The 12,881-nt window shown below is 31.3% G+C and overlaps 1 protein-coding gene across 19 annotated transcripts in view; it reads left to right on the top strand.

Annotated features, from left to right (window-relative positions):
• Window positions 1-12,881, top strand: part of LOC124428728 (patronin) — a 46,588-nt gene that overhangs the window by 6,895 nt on the left and 26,812 nt on the right. Inside the window, exons 1-2 of one of the 19 annotated variants that reach the window (XM_046973129.1) lie at window positions 1,587-1,636; window positions 1,741-2,644. The exons of 16 other annotated variants lie outside the window; for them this stretch is intronic. In XM_046973129.1, the coding sequence (XP_046829085.1) occupies window positions 2,537-2,644 (108 nt within the window). In that variant the 5' untranslated portion in view covers window positions 1,587-1,636; window positions 1,741-2,536. Of the gene's footprint in view, window positions 1-1,586; window positions 1,659-1,740; window positions 2,645-11,591; window positions 11,884-12,881 lie in introns of those variants that run through there. 2 more of the 19 variants (XM_046973130.1, XM_046973135.1) reach the window with 2 other exon arrangements.

Here is a 12,881-nt window from a genome sequence, read left to right as displayed (position 1 = left end):
ACGATTATCTATATATTACATCGATTGACATCTCGGTAAATAATAAGTGGGGATAAAAAAAAAAATAAATAAATAAAATAAAATAAAATAAAATAAAATAAAATAAAAATTGATTAATACACGAGATGTGTATAGATATAAATAATTTGAAAAAAAAGAAATATAAAATAAATAAATAAATAAAAATAAAATAAAAATTAAAGAAACATGTGAGTAGTGTCTGATTCCACAGAATAAACGTCGTTTCGTGCATCATCTAGTTCATAATTAATGCAATTGGCTGGTATAACGAAAGGAAAACGTCGTCAGGGAGGATCGTGACTGTAATTATCATTGTTATACAACGAAAGACATGTTTCGTAGTAAGTATAAAAGAAAGAAGAGAGGCCAACCAAAGTCGCCTCGTGAATCCTTCTGCGTTCGCACGGATAAGAATAAAAATTGTTGTGCCGCATAACTGGACGTTTAGTTGTCGCGAGGAAATGCACACACACATACACACTATGAAAAAGAAATCAAGAGCTTTCCATTCTTACTTTTTGTTAAACTTTTCTTTGTTAAACTTTCTCTAACATTCTCATAGGATCATTGCACGATAACGATTAATTATTACGATTTTTCACACGATCGTTAAAGAATGATCGATTTTTTTATTTCCCTTTTGTTATTTATTATAGCTAGAAAAAGTATATCAGTTATAACGAAATATATATATATATATATGTATGTATGTATGTGATTAGATTTTAATTATACTTTTTGATAAATTTTTATTCTATGATTTCTTATCATAATCATATTAGAATATAATTTAATGATAATATTCATTCATATCTGTATACAACATTTTTTTTTTTTTTTTTTTTACATTTGATTTGAATAATAATTTTTTTTTCTACGTATGTGAAAATCCAACTTTTATTATGATTAATAATTTATAATGATTAATAAAAACATTGAAAAATAATTAATAGAAATTAGCGTACGTACGTTTTTGAATAAAAAATTACGTCCCATTCTCTGTGTCTCGTTTCATTGAACGATAAGATCTTAAGAGAAAAAAAAATAAATAAAAGATAAGAGTAGAGGAAAAAGAAGAAAAAGAAGAAAAAGAAGAAGAAGAAAGAAGGAAGAAAAAGAGGAGGATCGTCTCCGAGTTGTCTCGTCGAAAGTTCGTATTCTGGTTTCAAGATTACACGGAGGGAAAGAGAATCATAGTGTCTCTCCTCCACCACCTCCTCCTCCTCCTCCTCTTCTCTTCTCTTCTCTTTCCCTGTTTCTCTATCTCTCCTTTTTCCTCTTATCCTCCTTCTTCTCCTCTCTTCTCCTTTTCGTGTTGGTTTTCCCTACCTTTTCTCATGTGCATAGATACACACATTCACATACACATATAGAATGAGTAAGAAAGAGACGATGATACGTAGCAAAGCAGCTGACTCACGCGACCCCGCGAGAGAGAAAGAAAGAGAGAGAGAGAGAGAGAGAGTGTGTGTGTGTGTGTGTGTGTGTGTGTGAGAGAATGAGAGGAGGTATAGTTAAAGATAGAGAAAGAACGAACGAACGACGAACGAAGGTTGCGTTTCGCTTCTAGTATTCTCTCAAACGTCGAGCGAGAACTATTCTATAGTTTTTAAACGTTAGTTAATATCTTTTAATTGGTATTTTTTTTTCTTTCTTTTTTTCTTCATTTTTTTTTTTTTTTTTTTTATCCTCCTCAATCATTCTTGTGCATCTTTCCAGGATAATTATCATTTGGGAATTATAATGGGAATCAAATAGTGCGAAGAATTTAGTGAATTTTTGTTATATCTCGTGGAACAATATTTTTCAAGGATATTCATGTGAAATCTCTTCCCCTTCCCTCTCTCTCTCTCTCTCTCTTCTCTCCCTCCCTCTGTGTATTTTTTTTCTTTCTCCTTTTAACGTGTTAGAAAAGGACATAATAATTTATATTTATTACGTATGTATTTATTTGAGAATATATTGTGTTTACGTGTGCCCTACGTGTGTTCCTTTATCGTCCTTTTAGAAAAGTTCCGAGAATTTTGCGTTTGACTTGGTGTGTTGGAACAGTGCCACGATAAAAAAATAGAAAGAGAGAGAGAGAGAGAGAGAGAGAGAGAGAGAGAGAGAGTGATATGTAAACAAAGAGAGAGAGAGAGCCGCATGTTATTACTCGCAAGTGAAATTGTACGACTATCAATGTCTCCTTTTAAACATTGTGACAATCGTATATTGACTCTCGAAGAAGTAAGATGGTAAATACAAGAGGCAGGAATAAGTGTGTTAGTCGGTATGCAAGTTTACGAAGAACGAGAAACTCGTAATGGAAATGATGATTTCCAAGTGAAATCCAATCGTAAAATTTGCTTATTAATTTTTATCACATATATTATTATTATTATTATCATCATTATTTTGTGTATTGTGTTACGGTGATATTAAGTGTTATATATATATATATATATATATATATATATATATATACATATATATATAAAAAGATAAGAGAAGAAACATTAGAAGATTACAAGATATGGCGAGTGAAGTAATGCTGGCGCCGACTACGACGCCTGGAGCATCCAGAAGAGAGATGGACGACGTCAGAGACATGATTAGAAATGCGACGGTCACTACCATTTACGTAAGTTCTTAACTTACATATTATTTCTCTTTAGAGAAAAAGAGACAGACAGAAAGAGAGAGAAATAAAAAGAGATGGAGAAATTCAACATCGCAATGCGGAAGAAAAATGTAATTATTTTATTCGGCGCTCTCTCGACGATAAATTGTATTATTATTATTATTATTATTATTATTATTATTATTATTATTATTATTATTATTATTATTATTATTATCATCATCATAATTTTAATTTGTAATGAAAATGTAATTTTTCTTTTTTCTTTAATATAATTATTTGTCTGTTAAACGCGAATGAATTTTTCTCTTGTGACCTCGAGGATAAAGAATACATCTACAATATCATACCCTGCTTATCGTAAAAATGACGACTAATAAGGGTTGAATGTTGGACTGATAAACTAACATCGTAGAAACTCAATTACCTTGTGAAAACTTCAGGAAGAAAAGTTGTGGATTGATTAAATTGCAAACGATCAACGAAGATGCGAACTCTTGAAGAAGACTGAGAACAAAGCCTAGATTGTAATACTAATGGATGAATGGATAGATGGATGGATGGATGGATGGATGGATGGATGGATGGACGTGTGGAGATAAATATGAACGAGAATAATGTTAGAAATAATTAAATATAATCTGTTAATTGTTTTACTTTATTTCGATTAAAGAAATTATACGCATTTTATTTTATAAATGTTAAAGAGAACAAAACAATGGAAAAGAAAAAAAAAAAAGAAGATTTATACGTACGTTTAACGTAAGTTATTGATTAGTGTATCAAGATTCCGTCGTTAGTTTAATTAATTGAATTCTCTCTTATTCGAATTTATTATCGGCATAAATATATTTATATTAGATTTTATTCTTAATTGAGAAATGTACCGTTAGTTTTTTTTTTCTTTTATTTCTTTTTTTCCTTTTTTTTTAATTATCTCCAAGAAAGAAATCTAAAAATATTACTATTAACGTAATTTTCGTAGCACTCGATTTGCGTTAAAAAAAAGAAAAAAAGAAACGTTTAGTATTTATAATATTCAGTAATTTAATAGATAAGTCATAAATAATAAATAGTAAAATAATAAATAATCATTTAAAATCGACAAATGTATCTGGGTTGTATATTCATTCATGCGATCTTCGTAATTGATATGAAAAGAAGGGGGACATTAGAAATGACGTTAGAGATGATCGATATATCGTATACTCCGATAGATGCAAGTGTTGAGTGAGACGAGTTCTCTCAACGAGATAATATATATATATATATTATATACATACATACATACATACATACATACTTACTATGGTAGTAGAAGGAAATGGCTTCGCCGATAGATTTGTCGTCGTTGTCGTTGTCGTTGTCGTTGTCGTTGTCGTTGTCGTTGTCGTTGTCGTTGTCGTTGTCGTTGTCGTTGTCGTTGTCGTTGTCGTTGTCGTTGTCGTCGTCGTTGTCGTTGTCGTTGTCGTCGTTAGATGTTGGATGCTGGATGCTGTATGCTGGATCCAGTCACGAAGTAAAATAATGTCAAGGACACGATTTCGCTCTCGTCTATCGGAACAATCAGCTCTGGGATAGATCATTTATCTCAGTTATTTTCTTATTTGTTAGAATTAACAATCATGCGATTTAATTAGATTTCATTAGATTTAATTTTATATTTAATTTAAAAGCAAATTGTTCAAAACTTTTCAACGTAACTCCTGCGATTCGTGCGATATAATAATATAGGATGATATCTTAGGTGATATTAAAAATGAATTTACTCTTTTCAAAAAATTTTTTTCGTTAAGGACATTGTTTCATTTTTTTTTTTTTTTTTTTTTTTTTTTTTTTATCGGATTATAAAACTATAAGCCTGGGAATATTTTTTTTCCCCCATATTTTTTTTTGTATACGTTTAATTATTTTCATCAGGTATTAATTCACTAATCGTAGATCTAACAATACCACGTTCGTTTTATTTTTTATTTTTTATTTATTTATTTATTTTTTTTTTTTTATATATATATTAAGCACCCGTTAGTTTCGAAATCATTTTTCTCAACGTCGTCGACTTCTAGGCAGAACTTAATTGACAGGATAATCACATACACTGCAGAATACACATACGCATATACGTTTTACTCACGTAGCCAGTTCGCTTCCTTTCAGTTTGTATTCCATAGGCATTGTCGAAATAGCGTAGGTTTGGTATGACGATCAGCTACCTACTCGAAAAACAGAACTAAAAGTAACTGTCCACGAAAACCTTTTATAACTATTACCTAGTTTATAACTGTTATCTATCTCCTTTGTAATTCGCTTTATCGTTTTACATTTGTAACTAATAGTCTGTTCTATAGGCTGAGCTAAGATTTTTAGAAATCAATACATTTGTTTTTTTTTTTTTCCCAGATTGTAAAATTACAAGCTTAGAAACTTTTGCCCCACCCTGTACATAGCCCACGTGTATTATATTCTACGAGATTTTTTTTTTTTTTTTTTTTAAAGAATGAAATTCGTTCTTGTCTCGATCTTCTAATACAAATCTACGTGTTCTATTACTAGCTAGTATAGTTACATACTTAGATCCTAACAGATGTTTCTTCTCTTCCATCATGTTTCTCTCTTCGCGAGAATCTTCGAATCGACGTATTCTTTGTATATCGTGCGTGTGTTTATTTAGTTATGTGTCGACAGTTTAAGAAGAAAGGGAAGAGAAAAAAAAAAGGAAATGGAAAGAAATATTCATAAAGCATGGAAAAGAAACTTTCACGTCGAATTTTTTCGTAGGCGGATCGAAATCGTGAAAACCAAACGTGTACTTATATGGTATCACGTAGGCTAATATTTTCAATGAATTTTTATCTCAATCATGTATGATCATTTTTATTTATATTCGTCATTTTGGTTTCTTTCTTTATTTTTTTTTTTTTTTTTTTTTGCTTCTTTTTCTCTCTCTTTTTCTTTTTTTTTTTTTGTTTCGCTCTGTTTCGTTAAGTCGATTAAAAAGTATCCATGTAGAGTTAATGAAAAGATATTATATAGAAAACCATTCGTTGAATTAGAATAAATTATAGTAATGAACTATGTTGTTCTGTATATTAAAAAAAAAGAAAAAAAAAAAAAGGAAGAAAGAAAGAACAAGGAAAAAAGAAAAATGTAAGAAAGAAAAATTACGATACAATTTTCTTTTCTCTTCTATTCGAAGAACGCAGATATTTAATGAATATAAGGAATATCCTTGATCATTTTTTTAATTATCATCAAAAAGGACTCGGTTTCAGTTTCTGCATATTTTTTTTCTTTTCTTTTTTTTTTGTTTTCATTTTTCTTTTTTTTCTCTCCAAAGAGTCAAGATATTATAATAAAAAAGATAACATTAATTTTAGAAATATTTTACAAGAAATATTTCTTATTAGAAACAATCATTTTATTTTTACGATGAAAAGATCAACGATAAGAATATAATCAATTCGAATTCTTTTCTCTTTTTTTTTTTCTTTTCTCTCTTTCTCTCTCTCTCTCACTCTCACTCTCTCTCTCTCTCTCTCTCTCTCTCTCTTTCTCTTTCTCTCTGAGAAAGAAAAGAAATTAATAAGTTTATTATGAATAACAAAATCGAAATGTGAAAATTGACTTTTGATTTTACCTGTACCGATCGACGAGTTTAACTGCGTTTTGCGTGGGTGTGAGAGTGGGTGTTCTTACAATGTATTATCTTTATCTCAATGTTTAAAGCTCAAAAGTAGACACACACACACATACACACACACTTTCATACTTATTCACGATTTATTAGTACTATTATCTGCAATAACGACTTTCCATTGGGAGTATACGTGCCTTCGTGTTTCTTCTCTACTTCATAAATAATTATTCCTCGACGTTGCAATATGCATCGTCGATCTCTCACCCCCCTCTCTCTCCTCCTCTGCCCCCTTCCTCACATCTGACTTCTCTTAACGACCGAAAGATTTGTAACCGAGCTGCATCGTCGTGAATGCACACGTGTATGCAGTTACACTTGTTACTCGATGTTAGCTATGTATCTCTCTCTCTCTCTCTCTCTATTGTTTGATCATTCATATGTATGTACGTCGTATTAGCTCTGTTATAGAAGAAACAAAGGCTACGGGTTTAATTGTATAATCATTTGTACAAATAAATGTTTGTTTACGAATATTCGAAAGCATTAGAAAGAGTTCACATTATTATATTATTCAAATCGAAATATATATCTATATTAATTGTTTTCTGTATTTTTCATCTTTCTTTTTCTTTTTATTTGTATTTCTGCTCCTTAAATTATTTATCAAAAAAGTACAATTATTTCTTATAAAATTGATAAACGTAAGTAATTGATAAACATAGCGTAAATTTTATTAAATGACTTTTTTCGCGTATCTTAGTTTTCTGTTTACTCAGCTGCGTTACTTATTCGATAGATAATCTTATCATCCTTAAAGCATAGGGACTAAAAAAAAAAAAATAAAGTCCTTCGTTTACATGGTATAATATTTATACGTGATTATTATCGTTTAGATATCACTATCATCGGGCGGAGGAAAAAAAAAGGCTAAGGTATCATTATTTCTTCCGTTTTATATACTTTTATTTTATTCGACGAATAAAGAAAAGAAAAAAAAATGGCAAGGAGGATAACAAAAAATGTACAATCATGCTCGCGATATTTTGTATAACTAACACGTCATTAGACGGAAATATTTTACGAATTAATTTCTCTCTCTCTCTCTCTCTCTCTCTATCTATCTATCTATCTATCTATCTATCTCTGTCTCGTGTCTTTTTCACTTCGTCGCGAGATGAACATATTATTCTCTCTTGGTGTTAGGCTGTGAAAATATAAAAAGACTTCAGATACCATATAAGAAGAGATATCATGGGAATGGCTGTCTTAATTAATGTTAATTAACGTTAATTAACGACTATGAAATCGGATCGATTCAAGATACACTTTTTTTTGATCTACGACAATAGTAATATATCTTCTTTTACTTTTTCCTCTCTCCTCTTCCCCTACCCCTACCCCACCCTTCATCCAGTCCTCCTTTATTTACTTTATTCGTAATTATAATTATAACGTGCTTTTATCATTTCGTTCGATATATTGATAGAATAAAATACAGAAAATGTATAGAAAGCGTATGAAAAAGTCATACAATGATCAAGGATGCGTATTATATCATTATCATCATTTTTTTTTTGTTTCTTTCTTTTTTTTTTTTTGTTTCAATCGTTAATTGCATTCTTTTCTTTTTTATCTACACACACACACACATACCCCACGCGCGCGTGCGCGCGCGCGTATGTACCGTACGCACGCACACATAACGTCAAGTGCAACGGTGCAATAAAATAATTTGACGGAAGAACGTTCAATAGATTTCACCGATCTTAAAGACTGCATTCCAGGGTGCACGAGATTACAAGGAGAGGAAACGAGGTCAGCACGAAATCAGGAAACGTAACGATGATGCGCTTTTGCAGTCTCATAGGTCCGACCAATAGCTTTGAAGTATATAAATATAGCGCTAAAACGGCTCTCTGCAGGTCTCTTTTATCACGAACAGAATATGTACGTACGAGTTGTACCAAAGACCCTCCTCTCTGTCTCTCTTCTTCATTTTCTTTCTTTTTTTTTTTTTTTTTTTTTTTTTCTTTCTTATATCGATCATATTCTATTGTCTCTATCATTTTTTTTTTTTTCAATCGTATATCATGTCATTAACTCGATAATTCTTAGCGAATAAATTGTATCGTTAATATATATATATATATATATATATATATATTATTTTATATTATTTTCATGAGAAATGAGATTATTCGATAAAGAATTTATGTTCGATCAGATATATTATAATTATGCATGATTATATATTTATTCGATTATCTTCCTTTATCGTAAAATCATTGTCCTTTTTTATTTTTTGTTTTTTCTTTCGTTGTAATTTTCCTTGAATTTTATTTAAAATAACATCGATAACGAACCAAGATCAAATGGCTATTAGCAATTATGTTATACGGGCTAACATGTACGGAAGAAGTTACATGCTGCGTAACAAATCTCTTTTAATATGTATGTATGCATATATAGGTTTGCGATCCGTTTAAATGGCCGACGGGCGAATGTGCATAAATACCTATGTATATGTGTATATATATATATATATATATATCAATGGTATGCGTAATAACGTGCATAGGCGTCGACAGAGATGTCAGGGAAGAAATTCAAAGTACAATTTGGTTGGTTGCCATGGTAAATTCTTTGGGTCAATGACCCTCAAAATTGTCGGATCTCTTTTTATGTTAGATATAAATTTTAATAGATCGATTCAAAGATATTGCAAATAAAACAGATTTTTAATTTTTTTTTTTTTTTTTTTTTTTTTTTTTTTTTAAATTTTGCAAAATACTATATTGTGTGAAAACATATGGCGATCTATCTATCTATCTATCTATCTATCCATCTATCTATCCATCTATGCTACGTTACTCGGTCGTTAACCTACCGTTGTAATTAACGAAGTGGACATGGTCAGACGGTCTTGACTTTAAACGATCATTGCGTTCAACGAAGAAGAGGAAGGAAAGAAGAAAAAGGAGAACGAGAATCGTCAGATAAGAATCGCTTGGAATTTCCGCTCACTCGGTTTTTACATTACTTACTCGTTCGCCTTTTTTATTTATTTATTATTTCATTTTATATATATATATATATATATTTTTTTTTTAATCCTTTTTTATTTTTTCTTCCTTTAATTTTGTTCCTTCGATTTCTCGATCGAACTTCCTTACTTCCGATTTTCAACTAATTTTCTATAACAATATATTTATCTTATTCGATCTATTCGAGATCGATATTATTTATACTTCTGACTTAAAATTTTGTACTTTATCGATTAAATTTTTTTTATAATAATTTATATACATATATATATATATTTATATTATATGTAAATATTGTAACAAATTTCGACAGAACTTTGTTTCATTGATTAGATCTTTTAGAATAATTTGTTTAATATATATTTAATTAGCGTTGTATAAGATCATTGAATTCGTCGTGAGATCGGTGAATGATGAAAGTATTAGAAAGTCGAAAGGCCACCAGATGCCATGCGTGCGTTCGCTTTTGAGCGTTAATCGGACGTGTAAAATGTGCGGGTGCAGCGAATGTTGCAAAAGCTATGCGTTTCCGCGTGCGTATCTTATTTGTTGTGCTATTTTCGCGTGTAACCGCTTGCACGTGTTGTGTTCTTCCCTTTTACCCCTTTCTCTCTTTCTCTCTTTCTCTTTTCTATTTGCATTCCTGGAATGTTACTTTCGAGATTTACTACGTGTTTTCAAACTGCCAAAATTTCTTATAAATCTTGCGAGCTCTCTACGAAAGTATTTTTTTTTATTTCTTTTTCTTTTTTGTTTTATATATATATAATTAAAAGAAATTTAATTGTACGTTAGAAAAAAAAAAAAAAAAAAAAAAAGAAAAGAGAAAATTATTCCTAATAAAATAAAGTCTACGGAAAAAGTTAGTCAATGTTCTCGAGGCTTACGTATATAGTATTAAATTAATACATTTAGAATACAATGATCTAATTTTGTATTGTATGTATCTATGGAAATAGTTGGTCAATGGATCGTCAAGCGACACTCGACACGAATCTTTTTTTTTTTTTCTTCTTCTTCTTTTATCAGCAAAGAATCGACATAATAATTTTCATAAATTCACACTCGAAATCGCATTTTCTTTCGACTTAAACGATCTCGAAAGGATGAGGATGATACTTAACTCTCGTCCGGTACTTGTACTTCCTGGATCGTGTGCGAAACGATATATCTTATTATTAGCGCATTATATATGTAAATTATACGAGACGGTTCGTGTGTAAAGCACGCGCTCACCTCGGCATATGATTTCGATAGAAGTTAGCGTCCGTGCAGGGATTATGCGAGCTAGCAACCACCACTACCACCATCACCATCATCACCACTACTACTACTATTAGTCGATAATATCCGTTAAGCGGCTTCTTCGGCTTCCTCGGAGATACGCATAAGTTTTACCTGAAGAAATGAATACACGTTTGGTGTGAACGAAGCTTAAAGAAGTATTTGCAGCTATCGAAGGTATGCGAAGCCAGAGCAATCGCGATCCCTTTCGTCGTATTATTTGTAGTAGATTATTGCGTGATCTTTTTAACTACTCTCGATCATTCTCAGAACAAAAAAAAAAGAGAGAGAAAGAAAATTCGTTGTATTTATTATTTAAATTTATATATGTATATATATATATATATATATATATATATATATATATATATATATATATATATAAAATATTAATTCGTACAGAAGATATAACATTAAAAATTCCAAGACGATTAAAAGAGATATATAGAACTATATTTTTAAATCTTGTAAATCGAGGTTAACAGAGATCAGAGGAATGACACTCTATTAAACATTAGGATAAATAGATTTTTATAATACTGTGTTGTCCGAACGAGAAAAGATATTAACGATTGAGACGTTTTCTTAAATAATGTCTCATAAAATGTTCTTGATTGACAATGAAGTTATTATGGAAGAAAATTGAAAAGAAAAAGAAGAGAGAAAGAGTTACGTAGGACGTGTAAGAAAGATCCGAGGGGAAAGGAACGCGTTCTATTACTGAAAGTCTGAAAATTTGTTGTGTAAGACGCTTAACGAAGTCGACGTTAAATAGTTAACGTGGCCGTCGGTGCGTGGACCGCGATCCACATACGAAACAGTGCGAACGTTCTTTCTTAGTAGCCAACAGCAGCAGCAACAGCAACAACAGCAGTAGCAGTAACAGTATAGCAGTTAGAGCAAAGCAGTTGGGTGCTGCTTCTTATAGAGACTGAGACATCAGTCTTCGTTCGTTCCTTTCTTCGCGATGTGCCTTATTATTCTCATGGTCATCCTCGTGAATCTCGTCTTCCTTGCGAGAACAACGAAGTTCAAAAGGACGACGACAACGACGACGACGACGACGACGACGACGACGACGATAACGATTACGATTACGATTACGACATTTTCGCGATGACCCTGATCAATCTACGATCGATTAACTAGTCGCAGATTTGATAAGTTTTAAATATACGTGAGAAAGGGTTAGATATCATTTTGATAGATTTCTTAAAAGGATATTTTTATTCTCTCTTGCCGGCCGAATGATTTGGATACTACGATTAATTTTGGTAAGATTATGATCTTTATTCTTCTACTTTTCTTTTTTTTTTTCTTTCTTTTTTTCTGCTTTTTTTTTTTGCTCGATAAATTCGAGATTTCGAAATTCGAATTATTCATCCATATGTGTATATATATATATGATCATAGATGTATATATAATCATATTCTAAGTATTTAATCTTATTATTTTCTAATATTATTTTAAAATAGCAACATTATATATATATATATATATATATATATATATATATATATATAACTTTACATGTATCATATATGGTATAGGGTGGACCAAATAATAAAAATACACTTGTCGAGAGTATAAAAAAAAGAAAGAAAAAAAGATCGATGAAGTCAACTCCCCCTCATAAGTTTTTACACGGATTTTTTTATATTTATTTTTTTCTCTCTCTCTCTCTCTCTCTCTCTCTCTCGTTCGGTGGAAACCGTAGAAAATCATCCAGCGTTGGTGTTGTCGCCAGCGTCATCGTCGTCGTCGTCGTTATTGTCGTCGTTGTCGTTGTCGTTGTCGTTGTCGTTGTCGTTGTCGTTGTCGTTGTCGTTGTCGTTGTCGTTGTCGTTGTCGTCGTCGTTGTCAAGATTTCGACTTTCGACCTACACATTTATTTACCTCGTCGTCAACGCTGAATTTGCCCACGCAACAACGATGGAAGCTTTGCAAAACCACCGAACGACGCCAACGATTACATTCGTGTGTCTTTGCCATTACTATCTCGCGTATATTCGAATCGAGGAATATATATATATATATATTCTTTTATTACATATATTTTTTTATTTTTTGTATACTCTCCAGAACGAAATTAATGGGAAAGGATGAAAAATATGAGAAACCTCGGCGAAATGAAATTCTTCGAGGATATTTATTATCCTCCTTTCTCGTGCTATCCAGGCTAAGTAAATCTCTCTTTCTCTCTCTCTCTCTCTCCCTCTCCCTAACTCTAACTCTAACTCGTCGTTATTCGATCGCCTTCGGGCTCGAAAG

The sequence above is a fragment of the Vespa crabro genome, chromosome 13 (assembly GCF_910589235.1).
Source record: "Vespa crabro chromosome 13, iyVesCrab1.2, whole genome shotgun sequence".
In the NCBI taxonomy this organism is placed as follows: Eukaryota; Metazoa; Arthropoda; class Insecta; order Hymenoptera; family Vespidae; genus Vespa; species Vespa crabro.
This window is presented reverse-complemented; position numbering and strand designations above follow the sequence as displayed.